General features: G+C 39.5%; 1 protein-coding gene across 9 annotated transcripts in view; it reads left to right on the top strand.

The window, feature by feature from the left end:
• The window catches only part of sox5 (SRY-box transcription factor 5), a 205180-nt gene extending 192682 nt beyond the window's left edge, over positions 1-12498 (top strand). For 8 of the 9 annotated variants that reach the window (XM_042722035.1, XM_042722033.1, XM_042722034.1 and 5 more), the window contains 6 exons: positions 360-531; positions 2652-2824; positions 5536-5638; positions 6131-6304; positions 7510-7726; positions 8214-12498. In XM_042722035.1, the coding sequence (XP_042577969.1) occupies positions 360-531; positions 2652-2824; positions 5536-5638; positions 6131-6304; positions 7510-7726; positions 8214-8508 (1134 nt within the window). In that variant the 3' untranslated portion in view covers positions 8509-12498. The remainder of the gene's footprint in view (positions 1-359; positions 532-2651; positions 2825-5535; positions 5639-6130; positions 6305-7509; positions 7727-8213) is intronic. The other variant, XM_042722029.1, reaches the window with a different exon arrangement.
• Positions 12499-22035: the final 9537 nt, after the last annotated feature.

Below are 22035 nucleotides of genomic sequence, written 5' to 3'. Positions count from 1 at the left end.
GTTCTTTTCCTCTCAATGCGCAACATGTTTGGTAAATGTGTGTGAATCTTCTCATTTAAGCATGTTTCTTTACATGGTATGCTCGCTTTGTCCCTGTTCTATTGTTTGATTGAGCATGGGTGTGCTGCATGTTTATTGCACCATGGCATTGCACGACATCCATCCAATATTGGCAAGTTTTTCATCTGGCCTGCGCAACCGCAGTTAATCTTACCTTTCCTTGTGGTCTGACCGCATCTGCTGAAAACATACATTTCGGCATGCGGTCAGCTGATTTGACCCCTGCTGGGAGATTTGATTGGGTCCCAAGTCTCTGAGGAGAAAAATCACACCAGGCCAAACGTGTTGCTGTTTTGCAGGACGAGGGCGCTCAGCCCTTGAATCTGTCGTCCAAGCCTAAGGCATCCGAGAGCAAGTCACCCACCTCCCCCGCTTCCCCACAGGTCCCTGCCCTGAAGCTGGGCCCCGGGTCCCTGAAGCACAGCGCCCCCTCCAGCATCGGAGGACCGCCGTCCAGACTCAGCTCCATAGGTACCCACACCTCCACAGTTCATTGCAATTCAATAAACACACACAAATCGCAGCATAACCTGCTTAATGTTATTACATATTGCCCTGAATGTTTCTCTCAAGAGCATTTCCTACTCCCTGGATATGTTTTTCTGCTGGCACAGACTCGTGTATGAGACGGTAATTGATGTTACATTTTTAGGTTTGTAGAATTTAATTTTGCCTGAAGGGCACATTGTCAAACATTTATTAGTCTAAATGGTGGGGGAGAGCTTGTTAAGCAGCTGTGTTTGGAAGCGAAAGAGAGCGAGACAGCGGATGGGAAGGTTTAGCGGCATTTATTTCTGTTGTTTAGAGGTGCTGAATAGAGCAACACAAGCCTTCCTGACAGGCGCTGAGATTAGACAAGCCTCTTATACAACTCTGTTACCACCCACAGCACAAACAACATACATTAATAGCACAATAAAGCAATATTCTCCCCTCCTCACAACAGTTAGCCATTTCAGACTTCTTCCCTGTAATCGCAGTGTTTTTCAACAAATCCTGGGATTTAATAGCAGATTAGTGGATTTACCGCCCAGATGTTTTTTGTTCTGAAAAAATGGATTAGGAAGTAAAGTTTTCACTGGAATCCTTTAGAACATGACGCGGCGAGCAGTTCTTTTAGATCATTAAATTTGAAAGTGCCGTATGTCCCATGATTATTCCATCTGGAGCACTTCTTTAAGGGGTCAGGAGGTATTGTGATATCAAAGACGTATTCAGAGCTCCACATAAAATGTATGTGTTTATCTGGATGTATATTTATATTTCAACTTGACAGATGCCTTTGAACGCCCTTTTTTGTGCAATTTCCTCATCTTTCCATCATCCTTGTTCTCTACCTCTCTTATCTGTTTGACCTTGCTAAGTGACATCTCTCCTGAGACTTTCCAGCATGCCCGACCCCATGCGTCCCTTTCTTTTTGTGTCACTGTCACCACAGAAACACAACAGGGGCTGTCAAGGACTGTGTCCTCTAAGGCCATCACTCTCCCTTGCTTTTCCTCAGAAGCCAAAAAGAAAAGTTTCACTCTTCGATTCAGTGTAATGTTAAAAGTGATGTACTGTTTATGTTTTGTGTTATTAGGCTGATAGTCATCTCTTCTTTTAACAAGTCATTTTAAATGTAAGAATATCTCTTAACAATCTCTCTTCAGTGGGGTCAGTGCTCTCAATTAACACTCCAGACATTTTTTTTTACCCTCTATTAAATCGACTGTCAGGAAGTGTGCTGGCGCTCACACCCTGTGACCTGTGGCCACTTTAGCAGATATGACTTTTAAAAGAGTTCCCTACTCTGTCATTCATTTCAAATGAAAGCATTTAATCCATCCTATCCAGCATTAGCGACCGGATTAGGGCAGATAAAGACTCATAATCTAGCATAGGTCTTTGTTAGATCTATCCTGGCAAGATAATGCTCCACCACACATACACTAGCCAGCAGATGCGGCTAACGGCTTGGGCGGTTAAGCTGCTGAGAATAATACAAATAATAGCCATGAAAAGATGGTTGGAAACATCTTTGATATGCTCGGAGGCAGATGTTGCAGAATGGGCCAAATTAGGCCGCTTATGGCTTTAATATAAGTAATCTCCTCTCTTTTTTCTTTCTTTAAAGATTTCCCTGAGCTTTGGTCTGAATAAAAGCTTACAGGCAGACAGAGAGAAAGAGAGAGAGACTGCTTTTATATATGTGGGATATAAGACAAATTGCACATTTTAAGCAAATCTCTCAGTGTGAAAAATGCAGATTTGGGAGATTTTCATCAGGCGTCAGCATCTGTTTTCAACTGGATCTCTTATCTTTTGCATGTGAAACTATTGCTCCGCAACATTTTAAGGCAAAAGCTATCCCAAAAGGTAGGAATATATAATTATACAGCCTCCTTCACTGAGAAGGCAATCATAGAATGCATTGCGACAATATGCAAAATTGCTAACAGAATGAAAGTTGGCGATTTGGTAAATGCAGGAACCATTTGAAAATGACTGCTTTACAACAAGACACATTTATATGCTTTACCCGTCTGCTGTCTTATAGTCTCTTGTCTTATGCTTGTGCTCTGTCTTACTCATACCTGTCATGCTTTCAGACCTGCTATCATCCATCACCTCCGGCGGCTACCTGAACGACCATGAGGCAGTGACCAAAGCTTTCCAGGAGGCCCGACAGATGAAGGAGCAGCTAAAGAGAGAACAGCAGGTTCTCGACGCCAAAGTAGCAGCAGTCAACAGCCTGAGCCTCAACAATGGTCGCTCAGAGAAGGTTCGATAAACTCTGGTCTTGCATTTACAGACTCACTCATTCTTTCAATTTGTGAAGGAAAAAAGTCTGCAGATCCCTTCCTGCTCATCACCAATGATGAAACAACACAAACAGAAGCGTTAATTACAACAGAACGTGTTTATCTCTGAACAAAGCGATTTCCCAAAGCTGTTCTTGTGAAGAGGAGCAGTGGAGGTGACTAAGAACTGAAAGCTCTTTTGTTGTACACGATGGTCATGTCTGGGAGGCAGGCTGAGGGCAGGCAGGGCGCAGTCAACAGGACGCTAATTTTAATGGCGTAGCTGATGCTAATGTGAAGTGACTTGGGTGACTCCTTGGCTGTGCGGCTAAATTGGGCTTGTTTGCTAAACACACTGGAGTCAGCTGGTCCACGAGCCACAGCACAGGAAACGCCTTCAACCACAGATAATAAAACACACTCGCTTTCCGAGGAATTTGCATACAAATGCTTTAAAAAGCAGAGTGTGTCAGTAAACAAGCATTAAATTATGGACAATTTTGCCTCGTCCATCTCTAATGGCGTGATTGTGCACATCAGCAAAGGAAGGCGCTTGTGTATACACAGGTGTCCTTGCTTCCTGATCTTCTCTGCCACACAGAGATTTGGTTTATTTCATAAACCATTGTGTGTAAACTCATATCAACATCTGCAAATACACAGTAGGTAAATGCTTAACAAAAGCATGTTTATGGGTGCGTTGATCTCCGCTTCAGTTTAGCACACGTACACGTTGGTGGGGTTTTTCTTCTCTCGAAGTGGCTTAGTGGCTGTGCTGATTGCTACTAGGTTAATGAAGGTGCATTAGGAATAATCCACATCTCCCAAGCACTCTATCCTTATTATGATTTACAACAGATCAGCTGCACTTTACCCTGACCACAGCTTTATGCCCTTACACACACCGCCCTCTGTGCTGCACTTTTACACATTTAGAGTACAGAGGGGTTATTTTTGATTAAGGCCAGACATACGAATGCTGAAAAAAAGGGCAGATTAGCTGCAGTACATATGAGGGCAACATACACCTGAAGAGAGTTTTCAGTTATCTCTGTCTTACAGAAAGTGGATGAATTTTTTTCCTGTATTTGCCATATTTCAGATTAAAGCAGTAAGTTTTAATACATTAAATGACTTGTTACATATCAACTATGACCGTGTATTTTTGTCAATTTTCTTAGAGAAGGCTAATTTTTAAATGTGCATTTCTGTTAAAAAAGGATTTTCTTCAACTTTTAGGAGTACTGTAACATATAGATGGCTTCAAAGATAATAGACATAGACTAAAATCCTCAACAAAGTTTTTGCGTCTGGGTTGCAGTGGTTTGTGCTGAAATGCCACATGGCAAAGTGGCACAATTGTTCTTTCCGTATTTTTCCCCCCATTCATATTTTTACTTTCATATTGTTACTTGACTTTACTTCCTACGTGACTGAGGTCCACATCAGCTTGCCCATCTAATGTTTGTTTTTCCTTTTCAGTCCATTATCTCCTGATTTTAGACAATTACTGTCCCTCTCCATTTTAACCTTGACTCTCTGAGAGAGAGAGTGCTGCCCGCTTTGAACTTGTTCCCCAGGAACACATTGTGCGGGCAAACCAAGCCCTGTTTCTAAACCCTTTTGTGTCACACTAAGCTAAATGGATTGTGGAAGATGAACAAGGCCAAGCATCTATGAGATGAAGGAGTTTTAATGTCAATCCAAACAAGGTTTAGCGGGTTAGCATGGCCCAGTTAGCCTCTGCTGGTATATGTTGTAACTACACCAGCTTAAAAGCATCTTTCTTTCAAATTGAGCTGATCATTTACAAGTAAATGTTGTGCAGTGACTATTTTTCATGAGGGCTCTTAAAAATAGTAAATATACTTGCAATTGAGATGAACAGGAGTATTAACGGATGGCTTTCGCCAGATATTACAGACCTTCTACTGTATAAAGCCTAAATTTTCATGTTGTCACATTATCGAACCTGATCATCCCTCCATTTCTCTCTCTCTTTTTCTTTGTCTCTCCGGGGAGAGATTCTCTCTCCATTACACATTCATTTAAACCCCACTCACTAACTGAGTCTGAACAATTAAATCTCGATGGCTGCGAAATGGTGTAATGCATTTCATTACAGAGTCGCAGAAGGCCCGGGTCACTCTCTAATGGTGAGGACTCTGTCTGCGAGTGTGTTTTAAACGTAGCGTGGATTCAGGATGGAGTCTAATTGACTAATTAAGCCCCAGATGCAGCTCTGGGGGGGGTGACAGGGGGGGTGTGCATGTTTAGAGAGAGCAGAGGGTGTTGTGTTGAAATATGCGGCCCAGCTACATTAGCCATGTAAATGCATTGTAAATCTCTTTTTATTGGGTGTAATAAATACCCAGGAGGCTGTGCGGTCCAGCCCCACTCTCATCTCTGGAGCGCTTGCGCTCTCTAATGCATTGACCTTAGGGCTAAGCGAGAGAGACAGAGATCGAGTAAGTGAGAAAGGGAAAGATTAAGTGTAAATAGATTGCAGGTGGCATCCAGGCTACTCGTTTTTGATGGATAAACATTAACTCACATTTTCATTCATTTTCGTTTTCTTATGAGTCTTTTTCTATGCACTTGAATTGTCAGTTCATTGGTGCTTATGCTAATGAATCTGTTGATTTGTGGATTATGAATCTAACTGGATTGGTTGTATGTTATGTGTGTACAGGATAAAGCTGCTCTTGAAAGCCTGAGCCAACAGTTAAAACAGTCTGAAGAGAGCAAGTTCACTCATGCAATGATGGACTTCGGCATCAGTGGTGATTCAGATGGTAAGATACTCTTTTACGGCCCATTATGAATTAAACTCTATTGATTTTTTTTTATTTAATTGTTTTGTTCTTGTTAATTTTTGATTCAGATGGTAATTTAATATATACTTGTGTATTCGTTTTATTTTTTTAGTGTACAATTCATGCTTTCATATTTTTTGTTTTTTTTGTTTTGGTATTGTGTCTTTTATTTTGTGAGTTTTTTTTTTGATTCCTGCTAGTTTTTTTTTTCCTTTGATAATCTGTTTTTCTCAGATGTGTGTCATAATATTTAAAAAACTTTAAGGATACATTAAGGTTAACGTGCAATGACCATGGACCGTATTTACTTTGACTGGCAACTCGCTTTTAATCTTTCTCCATTCCATTTTTCATGATTCTCAGTGGATAAAATTACATCCAACCTTACATTTCTGTCTCAATTGATGTGTACTGTACTTGTGAGTATGTGTATCCCCACACTAACAGTGACTCCCTGTTTTCCTTCTCCAGGAAGCCCGAGTGTGTCAGACTCACGGATCTTCAGGGAGGCTCGAGGACGTGGCAGCAGCGAACCGCACATCAAACGGCCCATGAACGCCTTTATGGTCTGGGCTAAGGACGAGAGGAGGAAGATCCTTCAGGCTTTCCCTGACATGCATAACTCAAACATCAGCAAGATCCTCGGTGAGAGAGAGAGAATAGCCAGAGACAGCGCTAGTAAATCTCTCCAACCACTTATCTAGCCACTTCAGGTTTACTAGCGTCCTCTCTTGTTTCCAGCTATGCAGTTTTTGACTCAAGGCTTTTGATCGATTTATATTCCATCCGGCTTTGATTCGCCACACACTGTATTCCCTAATTGACTGAGATTTGTGGGTACATTAAATATGGGTGGGGCTTATAGGCTGGCTCCTTTGGGAAGAACTATGCAGCCAGCCACAGAGAATCCCCTCTGTTCTTCCTCCCCAACACACACACAGCCCTTTCCTGCACTGCATTGTGTAACCACAGCCTAATGAATCGCTCTAGAGGGCCGACTCCAACAATGATGATATAATTCATTATGCATTAAACCAGCTCTCCAGTCTGTCTGACATTTTCTCCAGACCTCTGGGATTGTGTTTGACATTTTAAAGAGCTCCTAAGCGTTTTATAACGCTGGAAAATCTGGTTTTAATAAGGCCCCGCTCTCTCAATTGTTAACAGAAGGAGTTTCCCCTTTCCAGTGCTGGGTGCATGTCAGGGCCAGTGGTGACAGCTTTTTCCCATTAAACATACAGTAGGACTGTGTAAATTCAACACAGACTCACATATACACACACGTAACACCCTGAACACACGTTTGCTGGAGTTTCTGGGACTGTGGCATGTGTTCACACATCTCTGTTAATGAGAAATAAGAGACACAGGCCACAGGTACGCCTGTTGAGCTCTGATAATTAGATGGAGTGTGTTAGTGGCCCACTTACCCCGCCGTCACCTGGAATAATGTTGCACGTCACCAGTGTGTGTTTTGGAGGGCAGAGAGCACACTCTATTCTTCTCTGTTTGACATCTGCTCCACTCAAAGGTACTCATTAGACCAAACAAAAACCCTCTCTTAGTGCAAAGTGCCAGTTCTGAGGCTAACGATAGGCAGTTAAAAGCCGTACTGAGCATTGAGAGTGTGCAAAATTGCATATTTTAAAAATCGAATAGTCACTGGGTTGCCTGAATGATTAGTCGTCTAATCTGTTTTAAAGAAGCCCTGTTTTAGTCTGGGTTTGAGTTCATCTGACCCTGATCTGCCGTGATTTTTCCTAAATGTTTATTGCTGTAGCTGCTATCCCTTTCATTCTGTCTGAATCACAAATATGTTTGTTCTCTCTAACACCTTGTTGTTCTTGCAGGTTCTCGTTGGAAGTCCATGACCAACCTGGAAAAGCAGCCATATTATGAAGAACAGGCCCGTCTTAGTAAGCAGCACCTAGAGAAATACCCAGACTACAAATACAAACCACGGCCCAAACGCACCTGCCTAGTGGACGGAAAGAAATTGCGCATTGGTGAATATAAGGCCATCATGCGCAACCGCAGACAGGAAATGCGCCAGTACTTCACTGTAGGGTACGTTTCATTATATTACACCTTTCAGGAATATATTCTTTTAAAGTCGACATCAAATTCACCCTGCTGAATTTTGTAATACACATTCCTTTTCTTACTGTGAAATATCACTCAGTGCATTCTTGAAGGAGTTATTCACTCCGCCTTTTGGGTGACATCAAGAACCCCTCTAATTTTTTAACCCTTCTCTTTTTCACTGTGTAGTTCCCAATAGACAAAATCAAGAACCCACCCCACCTTTATTGTTAAATATCAAGTTTCACTCAGTAATATGTCACATATAAGTAAAATGGGTTATGAATGCCATTTCAGGTTGACTTTCAGCATTTTTAACACAAAGTTGTATTCAAGTAACATGTATAGTACCAATCATTTAACTAGTATTCCATTTTGCCTGTTTGTAAAGTGTACACTTTTAGGAAACAACAATCTGATAAATGTTTTCACCCAGGCTCTGCTAACAGATTGCATGTTTGTTGTACAACAGGCAGCAGCCCCAGTTGCCCTTGTCCTCAGCGGGTGTTGTGTACCCAGGCGCACTCTCTATGGCAGGAATGCCCTCTCCACAGATGCCCTCTGAGCACTCGAGCATGTCTAGTAGCCCTGAACCAGTCCCACCCAGCAGCCAGCCCTCTTACCTCACACACAAGGGGGAGGGGCCTCGCGTTAAGGAGGAGGAGCTCCGAATGGACGACGGCAATGGCGACGCCTACGATGACTTCGACTACGAAGACGATGATGGGGACTATGGCAGTGACAGCGAGAATCACATCACTCAGTAAAGCTGCCAATCACAGCCATCTCACCAGTCACCTGGCATCTCACGCAAGCAAACTTCATTCCAAACCCCATACACCGTCCAATCAGGACTCCTCCAGAGCCAAGACCGATATCCACAGCAAAGCACAGGACCTGTCAATCAAAGTGACTGTTACATGGAAAGGAGGGTCTTGTAAAGGAAGTATAACACTTGCCTTGACTCCTGCTGAGCGAACGTACCGCGGCAAGTTCACAATGAATAACGAGTAAGCTACGATGACATAGGAAAAAATGACCCTTAACCGGTTTGTTGTCGAGACATTTATTACCAAGGACCTGTCAGTCGACCCGTCATAGACACTTTAAAACAGTGGACCTGTTTGTTTCTAAAGAGACACTTTTAAACAGCTTTTTTTCTTGGTTCTATAATCTTCTCACTCAGGTACACAGTGCCAACAAGTGGCTTGTGAATGTGATTTTGTTGTTTTTGTGCTACAGTTTTAATAGAGAAAAAAGACATTTATTTTCCTCTTCACCGTAAAGCACCTGACAGGAGTAAAATGACAAACATTTCTTTTTTTTTTCTCTCTTCGGTGTGTTATTAGCTGAATCTTTCTATCATCTTCACGCTCATGTCCTCTCACTCAAAGATGTCATTTCTGTTGGACGAAAGGATGGAAGGGAGGATTCGCGTCCCTTCACTCAGGAGTTCGGACATCGCTGGATGACAGACAATCCCTTCTCCCTCACATCTTTTCCTCTTGACACGCTTTTACTGTTCCTTTCTCCTCCTCTTCTGTGGGAGCTTTGGATGTTGACGTCTCTCTCAGGTGTGGAGACAAACTTTACGAGATAGCACAAACTTTGTGTTTGGTGAACAGCTGACATGGCGATGGTTATCGTGGAGAGTGAAGCCTCGAGCAGAATTATTGTACGCGTGCACATTTCTTTATGTTTGTGTGTGTGTGTGTGGATGAATGCGCATTTTGCTAGGTTTTAAGTTAATTTTTATTACATGTAGACGGTTGATGTGCTGGTCATGTGAACATTTACAAAAGGAAAAAACATTAATATTCATTACGTACGATTCATGCTAGCAGCCAGATCTGTGCGGAAGGAAGCCAAATGTTTAATAATAACGCCGCATTTATTATTCTTTTTGTTTTTATTTTTCGTCCGATCATTCGTTTGATAAATAGTTTTTGTTTTCATTCTTCTTTAAATTTTTTCCCGTCATTCTCATTGTCTCCATGAACAACCTGTTTCTGTCATCGCTGGGTGCAGGGAACACTGCACCTCAGTCTGAAAGGAAAAGAGGAGACGTGGAGAGAAAAGCTCTCTAGAGAAGAGTCTGTGCCTGAATGGCGTATTGAAGGAGGAGAATAGAGTTCCCACAAGCCCTGGTGCTCAGCACTCTGTTTTCAAAGGACAGCTCTGAGAGAAACCAGGGATCTCCGTACAAGACAAGCACGAGTGTGCGTTTCAATCAGCGCCCCTTAATATATCTCACATCTCTACTCCTCCGCAGGGGTTTGTGTTCTGTCTGTCTCTCCTCTTTATTTCCCATCTATCACTGGGTTTATCAGTGCAGAGGAGTCTCCGAGTCATGCCATCAGTCATCCACTCTCTGTGTGGCTCTGACTGACCCACTCCATCTTACTGCACCTGTGTGGCTGCTGTTGGCACGTCGATGGCGTTTGATTGACGTCTGCCCTAACCGTAACTACTCTGCCAGCCTCTCTCTGGCCTGGTGTGAGCATAAGCGGGCAGCTGGATGAGAGGGACACAAGCTGTTCGGTGAACAGCAGCCAGACTCCAGCCATTAATATCTGTAGTTTTTCCCCTTCACATCTACCCAAAGGCTGTCCACTCACAACAAATATAAAATTATATATTTAGAATGCACACGTATAACTAAAAACATATTTGAATTTCTGGCCTACTTGAGATTTTTTCTAACGATAAATGTTAAAGGTACTCTGACGCCTGTAGCGCTAGCAAAGTGATGACCAATCGCCTTTTGCGTGTTCGTCTTTGTCTAGTTTATTCAGTTCGATGCGGTCCAGTCCCGTCTGTTGTTTGTATTTGTGTTTTGCCTCCATGTCAACGTCACTCTGCTGTCGAGGTTGGGAGGAGCCGTTTCAGACTCTGCATGTTAATGTTTTAGTTTGTATTTGCAAATACTGTATTTTATTTTCATTAAAACTGCCTCTAGTGTAATAATATTATTAACAATAATTATAAGAATAGGCAGCATTTCCTAAGTTTAGTAAGTTATGTACAGTATAATTTATTATTTTCCTCCATTTGGATTTTTTTATGATCGTATGGAAACTGCGCTTGATAAAGCATTATATTTAGCTGGGTAGGTATTTAGATCTAATCATTATGTTGAATATTCTGTTTTTTTGTTCTCCTTTTTTATTTTATTTGTTCTTGTTTTTTTGTTGAATTAATCCTGTTCTGACGCTGATATATCTCTGAGAAAGTAGTCACGGTGAACTGCTGATATGAAGGAAAAGAGACATTTCTCTTTTTTTCATTTTCTTTTTCTCCTCCGTGCATCGTTCATGAACTCCAAACACATTTCTTAAAGCACTAGGACTCTGGACACTCGGAGACAAACATAAGAAGAACATGATATTTTTATTTGTAATGGTTTATGTATAATGTGAAGTTTCCAATCTGTTAAATCTCTTTTTCTTTTACTGGAGATAAAGAAAACAGCTATATTATACCCCAATTGTTATTGAACAGAAAGAGCGTGGATCTTGTTTACTGATATTTGTCATCCTCTCTCTTATGTTTCATTGGAACATCACCGGTTTAGACAAATGCATTTGTTTACCTATTTTGTCAAAATGGGGTACAGTTACAGTACACAGCACCTAACCCTTAAAAGGATAGTTCACCCCCAAAATGAAATTGACAAAGCCTATATGTCTTACTTTCTTCTGTAGAACACCAATGGAGACATTTAGCAGATGGTCCGAGCTGCTCTCTTCCACACAATAACATTAGATGGGGACCAGGGGCTCTGAAAAGAAAAAAATACATCATAAAGAGCTCCAAACAGCTTCAGTCCTTTGAAGCCATATAACATATTTGTGAGAGAAACAGACTGAAATGTAAGTCGAATGTAAGTGAGTAACTATTCACTTTCATTATGTGCAAAAAAACAGCTTGGACATTCTGTTAAACATCTTTAGTGCTTCACAGAAGATTAAAAGTGAAACGGGTTTTGAGAGATGGTGGCAGGTAAACTATCCCTTTTAATCAGAAGACATGACTTTTCTGAATTGATCAAACTGTCTGATTCCAGTGAAGCTCCACTGAATGGCCATATTAGATGTTTTTATTTCCAGAATTGTTTTAGCTCCACACACTGTCTCTGTCAATCAAGCTCACAGTAGTGACATCACAATCACACCTTGTCAGATAACGAAAGTCACAATCACAGAATAGCCACTATCTGATGTGACCATGCTTTCACATTTAGTAATTCCCACAATCATATCAATCGATAGGGACACGTATGCTGGCTGGTTTAACATACAAGGTCACGTTCTGTCAACAAATGATCTGTCAGCATGGTAACCTCATGGTCTTTAGAACTCACACTCTGATAATGATGGCCTGTATTATGAACAATAATTGAAAAGACAATCAAAGTCATGTGTGGAGCTCAAAACAACGTTAAATGACATCAAACAAAAAGTACTTAGAAACTTATCTTACCATCTCAACTTGAAAATCGAGAAAGATAATTATGTAAATATAGCATAGAGTTATAGATTTATATTTTGTTCATAACACAGTGTAATATAAGTTGTATATTTCTTTCTCTCTTTTATTGATGTTATTCATGCCACAATAAAAGCAAGAGTTACTGTACTCTTATGGAAAAAACACAAAAAAAAGCAAGCCGTGGGTTACCACCATCTGTTCTAAGTTGACGTTTTTCAGTATTACTGCCAGTCAAGGCTCAAATAAAAACAGCAACGTGTTCTGTATCTCTACTGTGTGTCTGTGGCTCCTTTTTCTGCCCTACTGCAGCTCACCAACTCCATAATTAAACTCTAGCAGTCCAGAACTGCCAAAAGCACCACACTGCACACTAAATACTATCTGTCTACTGTTACGTGCCAACACATGAAGCAATCGCAACATTTTTAGGCCAAACAAAGGGAATTCCCAGTGCTGAACGTCATTGTATGTGTCTGGAATTACATACGTCACGCCGGATAGTAGGACACCTGTTGAGTTTCAAATATTTGTAGAAGAATGTTCATGAATTACACAGTATTGTTAACAAATCTTAAAGGTTTGTCTCGATCGCTCCCTCTCAAGTAGGTGGTCGAAGATGTTTTAACTTTCATACCAGACTTTCTTAACCACACATTTCAATTAGAAATAATATTTGTGCCACAAATCAAAAAATTGCCTAGTATTATCATACAATTAAAGAACCCAAAGCAATAAAAATACCACTTTTATGTTCATACAGAGTATGTCTGGATTAGATTTCAGTCAAAATAACGAGGCTCTGGTGCTGCCCTCAAAGGAGCGTAACAGTAGTAAAAATCGCAATCATTTTCTAAAAAATACATACTTTTTGCAAAACATTAAGACCAAAAGTTAAGCAAGTGTATATGCTTTTGTTCATTAAAAAGTGAAGTACTACATTAGCCACAAACTTGATATATTATATATATATATTATATATATGTTTTTTTATATTGTTTGTGTATATTTTATATACGATATATTATATATTTTATATATTTTTGTGTATATTGTATATTATATATATTATATTTTTTTTTTTTTTGTATGTTTTGTTTTTTTTTTTTTTATGTTTTTTGTTGTTTGTATATAGTCATGTGCTTTTGTCTTTTGTCCAATTTTCAAATACTTCTTGTGACTGTTTGACTTAGTTTCAAGGCTTGCAACTCTCATCTGAAATGTCTGAAATGCCTCTGGAGAAAATAAATAAAATACTCCTAAAAAACCATGGCTGCTTAAAAAGAGACACCTAACTCTGTAGCAGAGCACCCCATTTTTCCACCAATCAGAAGGCCAGAGCACAATGGATCACATCCAATCAAACAGTTGGTCTAATTAACCACAACAAGCATGGCGGAATGGAAACAACAGAAAGGACAATGGATAAAGGTAAGGTTATATTTTGAAAATCACAAGCTTTATGTAATGAAATATGACAGTTGTGTTAATGTCAATGCTTTTGTAAAAGCTGCTGGGTTCAGTGCTCTTGTCTTTTCTGGCCCTGGGTCTGTGCTGCTGTCTTGAGTGTTTGTCTGAGAGGGAGTTAAGTACTCCAAATTTTCATTTAAACGCAGAGGAAAGTGGGCTTGAAAATTGAGTGTTTAAGTCTTTAAGCGAAGTAGCGTAGCTCAGGGCACTCTAAATATTTGATTTTTTGCCTGTAGCTAATACTGAATAGAGTGTTTTGTAAGAGTGTGTGTGTGCATTTCTGCTCAGTATGAGGCTAAGTTCAGAAAAGAAACATCTGATTCCTCGAGTTATCTTTCCTGCTGTCTGTTTCGCCGTCTCTGCTGAGTGCCGAACTGAAAAAAGGGGGGCAAGATGTTTTCACGAGGCAATAGCATCATCTGAGGGAAGCAATTAGCATAATTCAGAGTGTGTATTTCCTTTTTTTACATGTTTGTAAGCTCATGCTAGCTTATGTATTTTTACAGTTACCATGTCTGTGTGCATGATGCATATGTCTGTGTGTGTGTGTGAGTTCCAGAGAGCTTCTGCGACAGCTCAGTGAAATGTGCAGATTTGAAGCGTGGGTGTTTGGAGATTGAGTGAAAACGATGTCACATTAATGATTTAAAGTAGGTAATAGGATGTGATGTGCCTCCAGAGCCGCCAGCTAAGCTGAGTTTAAGACACTCCACTAATGTATTCATGAAGAGGGGGGGATTAGAGAGTACTCAGAACTCCAACACACACGCAATCACACACACATTACCAATGACAGACAAATGTGTACGCACACGACACCTTAGCGCGACCGAAGCCAAATGCATCTGCACTTGCACTACAAAGGCAAAACGTTAACACGCATGTCATTCAACATCACAGCGGCCAAATACATACGGCTGCCACCAGAGCGGATGTCAGACAACAGGTTAAGCACTAAATATATCCCAAACCAAACAAAATCACCAAACTCCCAACACTTGCAACTTCATACATCCACCAAAATATGACAAAAACCTAAACAAATAAATGAAATGACAACCGACAGTTAATATTTTTGGGGAAACATAACACTTTTTTCAGGATTCAACATTTTTTATGAAAAAGCCATCTTTTGCAACATCTTTAGTGTCACTTTTGATCAACTGAATGCATCCTTTCTGAATAAAAGTATTAATTTTTTTTTACTAAGCCTTTGAACGGTAGCGTAGGTAATCAAGGTATAAGAGTGTGTAATTTAATTCTGTAACTGCTCTATTTTTCTACCGCATCATTTTATTGGCTATGACATACAATATTAAAAGTACAAATATTGCATCATTTCTCTTTTAATAATAATGCATGATTATAAAAGCTTAAGCAAAAAAGCTTAATTTTTTTAGACCATGTCAAACCAGAGAACGTCCTCTTCCCAAAAGTATTTAATGTCAAATAAACATAATCAGATTTTAAACCTCAGTGTGAGCTACCCTTTCTTTAGTTTCACCTTTAAAAGTGCAGTCTTTTCTGACACAAGGACAAAGCAACATGTAAAAGTAATAGCTTTCAGTTAATAATGCCACTGTAGAAATGGCCTATTCACACTAAACATCGATTCATTTATTCTGTGAGCAAAAGTGTTTCAAGTGATAGTTCACTAAAAAATTCCAGACCTGGATGGCTTTCTTTCTTCTGCATAACACAAGAGAAGATATCTTGGGGGGGTGTTTTCAGTGTTTTTGTTTTTTTTACAATAAGTCATGAAATATTTTTTTTTAGGTGAACATCCCCTTTGAGGCTGTAATTGGGCTACAGATATGACTGATATTTTTAAAGTTAATTTTTGTATGTGTAAATAATTATTAATAATAAAAAAAATACAGAATGCATCTTTCTATGAACAATGTAGGAAATGCCTCACATCTTGTGGCCCTTCAAAGTGAATTCAGTGTGTGTGGTCTGGGGATGTGCTAGACCTGCAAACACAGCTGTAGATGGTTTATTCTGCTATTTAGCTTCAGTTTAGCAGTAGGTGAGAGACAGGCATGGCATTGAGAGGAACAGCACTGCCTAAGGCTGCTGTCCAATCAGCTCTGACACATATTTCCCCTTACAGACGACACATTACGTTTGTTCTCATTCAGTGACTTCATCAACAGCTGGCCTACTCCACCCCCCATCAATGTTCATTCATATGAAATCATATTATTTTGTCTTTGAGAGGTGTCTGCCTCTTGTGCATTTGACAGTTCTGATCTCAGGTCTTATTTCAGATAGTCTCAGTCTGAGTTGACACGTCCATAGTCTGTAATAGCACAGCTTATAACACATTATACATATTAAGTTGTGTTTAAACATTCAAGCAATTTTAACCATTCATGTGCAAGATGCTAAGGGGAACTCAAATCGGTACTCCCTTATGGACTGTCATTATGGTTTTCTGCAACAACAAGTACACCCAAACCATATGCACAAATATCAAAAGTGTCCTGTTAGCAACACAGCATGTGAGTACCAAACCGAGTTCATTTTTACAGCTTTTTGCATATAATGTGTCAGAATGCCCATCTTGGTGGGTATTTACAGGTCTTAAGTGAATTTAAACAATTAAGGGTGGTGGTGGGGGGGGGGATTATGTGTATCAATATACTGGATCTGTACATTAGGTCTTAAAGTTACATCTGTCTAATATACTTTCTGCTGTTATGTCAAATAATGCCAGTCAAACAAAAGACAAAGAAAATCACTCATGGTGCTTGGCTGTGCAATATGTAATATTTGACAGCTAGTGGTTAAAATGGGAACTGCATTCCAAATTCAAAATGTTGGAGAGCATTGTTTCTCCTACCCCACCCTCCTCAGACTCGACGCTCATGCGGGATGCCAGATTGAAGACACGCGACAGGAATGAGCGCAGTTGACAACCAAAGGCACTGAGCCTTACACCATAAGTTCATGAGTTGATTTATCCATGTTTTAATATGCCTCTTGTCATAGAGTGGAAGCCGAGGCTTTTTAGGTTAGGTTGTACATGCGATCTGACACAGTTCGTTTGTTGGCTTTCATGGCTGCAATACACCGTGTTTTCCACCAACTGGCAACCTGGTGTGTCAAAATACTACAGCGTACATTGGCAGTGGGTGGAATCACACAGACCAAAACAAAAACAGACATTCTGACACGGAACACACTTCAATTCAACACAGAATAGTAATTGTTTTTTGAAGAAACAAGTATGTAAAGTTACCATGTTTCCTAAATATCTGCAAACATATGGTATTTTTATGCTTTAGTACAGTCAAAAACTTACAGCACCTTTAACCTTTGTATAGTTACTAGTAAGAATCATTGTACGTATAATTCACACAGTGACGACAGAGCATCTTATTTTACATTTGATTTTTCGTATTCTCTTATATAAGTAGAACTTATACTTGAAAATTTATATTCACATTTGAAAAATTATATGTACTTGTCCCATTGTTTGGAATTTGCTTCTTTGTTCTCGTTTTCCTAATTTTTTGTGTCCTTAATAAACTTGAGAACTTCTTATATTAGTTTTAGTTTTTGCTGTGATATTAAAATTGGTATAGATAATTGTTAAATTTCAATGATAACATTAGGGACCAGACTTTATGCTGCAAATCAAATGTTTGGCTACATGAACCTATAAGCTCAGAGTTACGAAAAACTATTTTGTGTTGTTGATTCTGTTTATTCATGCAACATTGTTAGCACAAATATGATCAAAACACCACTGCAATCTCCGCAATTTTAAAAGTTTTGGATACAGCGCTTAACATTTTGTACCGCCAGTTTGACTGTGTTTGTGCTTCATCCGGAGAACAGCTTGATTAAGCGGTATGTGAGGAGACCGCTTGCACCCGCTGGCCTCCATTTGTAATTTATCAAATTGATTTTTGAAGCATTTTTCTCCAGCCATTAACACCCGAATCCACACATGCTAATATTATGCTAATAGTATGTTAATTGAGAGGGGAGCTGCTAAGCAGGCCTGCTGTCAGGAGCTCTTGTGAAAACTGGGTGGGGTCACTCGCAAGCTGCAAAACGAGCCGCAACACAAATAAACAAATCTCTAAAAGCTTACGGGAGCAGCGCTGCATGTTAACGCACAAAGGAGGGGGGCAGTCAGCCACTCATCAGAATAAACAAATGTGTGATTAAAAAGTGAGGCTGTAGTCCTGGATATCATTCGTCCATGTCACTGGATAAGAGGTGATTCACACAGAACGTGTTTTTGCATTTAAAAAACAAGACATGCATGGCAGTGCACTGAAAAACCCTAGGTATAGAGATGCATTTTTAAAGTTAAACTACTTTTTACTTGAGTGCATCATTTTTAGGATGGTGTTTCAAGTGCGAGACACGAGTGCGACAGTCTGTTGTCCGTCTATCACATGCTTGCTTAGAAAAAAAAAAAAAACAGAAAAGCAGAGAAATTAAAAATGTGAGGCTACGTCTACATTAATCCGGATACATTTGAGAGTGGCATCTTTGTTTCAAATCGCTCTCTGTACACACTAGTGTTTTTAAGCGTATTCCAAAAGTTTCTCATTCACACTGAAACATCAGAAAACGTTGCCTTAATGTGCATGTGTAAAAGCTCATTGTGATGATACAGGCGTAACAGATTCAATGCAATTCTTCTGGCAGGATCATTTTATTTACTACAATATCCCACCATTCACTAGCGTCCAGGTCGCAGTCACTCACTATTATATATGTTTGATCTAAAATGCAACTGCGCTCATGCAGGACAGAAATTGTGAGTAAATTTCCTGTCATCTTTGCAAAACTGTAATATGAAGAGTGTACAAAGTAACATCTACAGCAACAGTGTGAAAGTAGGCACAATATCGGTAAACATACAGTGGATATCTACTGATGCAATATGCTAGTGTTCTCGTTGCTGATGTTTTGGTTGGACACGTCCTGGCCAGGATTTCTATATTGCCTAAAATATCCACGTTTTGGCTTTGTTTGCACTGCGCAGACCAATTGTTGTATGACAAAGTACCGTGAGACGTCTAGAGAGCAGACGGCTTCTTGTGCTTTTGAATCATTCTCACGATACTTTGATGTCAAACACCGGTCGGTATGCTCAGTGCTGCTTCAAGTCCAACACATATTTGCATCACTTTGACCGTTCTCTGTAGATCCCACCTTCTCATGCACCACGATTGGTCGATTACGTACAATGTCTGCATGTTTTGGTCAAACGATCATTACCTTCATTAAATATGAAAACAGGAAACCAAAGTCAAAACCTGGATATTTTAGGCAATACAGAAATCCTGGCCCGGACTTGTCCTGGGAAAATGGCACGTTGGTCACCCTACAATATGCATCACATGACTAAACATGCATCATCGTTTTCAAAAGCGTATTCACAGTTCACACCACTAAAATGGCATTTTCAAATTTATCCACTTTGGAGAGTGTTTTCAAAAAGCTCTGTCTTCCTTGACAAAAATGCACTCTCGGTGTGAACGGAAAGCCAAAACGGAGCGAAAAAAATGCTTTTTCAAATGAATACATATTAGTGTGGACAAAGCCTGAGAGGCAGGATAGTGGAATGAAAAAAGGATGTGTTTTTACAAAGTTTAATGCAGTGTAATGCGCAAGACACTACAAAAAGACATAAGTGCTATGGTCAAACACATCCGTTTAGCGCGTATTTACATAGAAAAACATTAGAAAACAGCATAGTGGGATGCAAAAACATGTTCTGTGTAAAACTTAACCTGCATGGACCATGTGTTGAGTCCCAATTCATGTGTTATCTGACCTAAATAGTAAATTAGAAAGTAGAAATGTAGAATTAGAATTTGTGTGTTCCAAATCGTATTGAAATGAGTATCCCAAAGAGACCGGATGGTCTGCTATTTCCAGTGGAAACACTTTAGCAGTGTTATAATATTACTCACAATCCATTGCCCATTGGAGGAGGATTCTGTTCAGCACTACAAACACCAAAATAAAACGTGTTAAAAAATTACAAACATGGCAGACTTGCAAGACCCACAGTTCAGGTTAAGATAAAGGGGTTTGGGTGATTAATAATCAATATCTTAACCTAACTTAACTTTAATATTTATTTAATTTGCAACAGCACTGTGAACTTTTAAAGACACACTTGGACATTACCTTTATTTAGGCATTATGCAAAAACATGAGGAGAGTCTTTAACATGAAGGACCCCCTTAAGATACATCAGCATGATACTTCTTTTCTTTTCAGTATGGAAGGATTTTTTTTTTTATGTAAATTAAATTAACTAATGTGTAGTGTGAAAATTAGGACGTTGGGACTGTGACAAGATGATTGGCAGGTCAGTGGTCACAAAACCTGCCTACTCTTCTGCTATACACTATGTACGTTTGCATTACAAACAGAGTAAATTAATTGAGGGCATAATATAAGAAGAGCCTGCGATTGTTTTACAGACCTAATCATTTCTCTTTTTTTGTTCTTCATGCTTTCTCTGCTCCAAGGTGGGGGGGGGGGGGGGGCTTTTTTGTTTATTGAGTACTTGGAAAAAAAGGGCATATAAGTAAAGACTAATGTACAATGTATGTTTCTTACACTAGTTCTGAAGCGCAGTACTTACTCAGCTTGTCGCCGTTCATCTGTAGCGTGTCTCATAATGTACATCTCCAGCAAGATAGCCACACCTGCAGCTTAATGAGGTCTATAATACCCGGGGAAATATATGAGTTCGCATTCCCATGACTTTCATTGACAGGACTGCACTGTTTTCGATATAATTAACCAATTTCACACGAGCAAAGAGACGTTTTTCTGAATATTGGCACAGCTGTGATTTGGCCGATGCCTCGACCATGTTAGACCAACAGCACATTTTTCGTGTAATATTGCTTTTAAATTTCACTAAACAATAAGCTAATGTTGAGTAACTTACTTTGGCCATTGCGAAATTAAGTACAAACAGCAGAATCAACCGGTCACGCGCATCCGAGCAGCATGCAGTAGTAGCGCTTCATTCCTGAATCGTGAATGAACTAGTGCTTCGAACGAATCGTTTGAGTGAGTGATTCAGTGACTCGCTCATAAAAACAGTCACTTATCGCCGCCTATTGGCAAAATAAAGAAATCTACAGAAAGCTAAAGTGCTGTTATACACCGTTCAGCCAAACAGCAACAACAAAAATCTATTGAACTGATTTGTATAAATTTTTATGTTTTATTAGATGAAAATCCATCAATTAAAAAAGACAATTTTGGTTAGAGTGCAGCTCTGTCCTGTACCTTCATGCGCCCTTGTCTCCAAAAGCCCACAGCTGACCTCTTCAGGAAGTGGAATTGTCACTCTAGAAAAGCACCTCCTTTCTGCTCTCAGACTTGTTTTTGCCCTTTCACTGGCAGTGCACTGGAGCGCATCTTTAATTTGCCCCGATCGCCATTTGCTCTGTGCTCGAAGACTTTTGAGTTTGTTTGTTTTTTTCTGGCAAATATTTGTTTTTGATTTGCCAGAATGAGAGAGGCCCCACTGGCATGTTCTGGGGCAGCATTGCTCATGCCCTCAGTGTGGTGACCGCTATTGCCAGCTGTTGACTTTGTAGCTGAAATTTGTTTAAATATTCACTTTTCTTCATACGCTGTGGCCCCGTTCAGAAGCAAATGGTTACAGCCTCAAAGCTTTATTATTGAATAAAGGCATCCTGATTCATGTGCTTTATAATAATATTATTAATAATGGTGCATTTTCAGAACACAGACCTGATGCTTCTCTAAAAATTTACATATTTAGGAAGCCCCCCACCCCCAAATATGATATTCCCCCTTATTTATTTATTCATTTATTTATTTTGGAGGAACCCCTTTCCTGAAACATATAGGCAGTTATATATTTTCATATGTATTTTAAGCTCCATCAGTAGTGTCAAAAACAGCATGTTGTTTCAAAAGTTAAATAATTCGCTTTTATATTGTCTTTGCACTGAAGCCAAAGCGAATTATTTAAATATTATTTGTAAAATATTAAGTAATTAAACAAATATTACTTGAGTAGTTTATCTCGGCATAAACCAGCAGAGATCATTTTTTAATTCAAAATTATTTGTAACTTAACTATATGCAGGTTTTTGTTTCTCAGTGACTAACTTTATTTTATTTCAAATAAAAAATCTCAGAATTTCCAACCAGTCTTTAGAAAGCAGAAAAATGAAACTGTAATACAATTAAATTCAAGTATGCCAATGTGAATTGCAGTTCGAAACCCTTTTTACACCTATGGTGTACAGTACTTAAATATGAAAAAAAAAAATGAAGGCCAAGAATATAACTAGAATATAACC

Source organism: Cyprinus carpio, chromosome B4 (genome assembly GCF_018340385.1).
Source record: "Cyprinus carpio isolate SPL01 chromosome B4, ASM1834038v1, whole genome shotgun sequence".
NCBI classification, from domain to species: Eukaryota; Metazoa; Chordata; class Actinopteri; order Cypriniformes; family Cyprinidae; genus Cyprinus; species Cyprinus carpio.
This window is presented reverse-complemented; position numbering and strand designations above follow the sequence as displayed.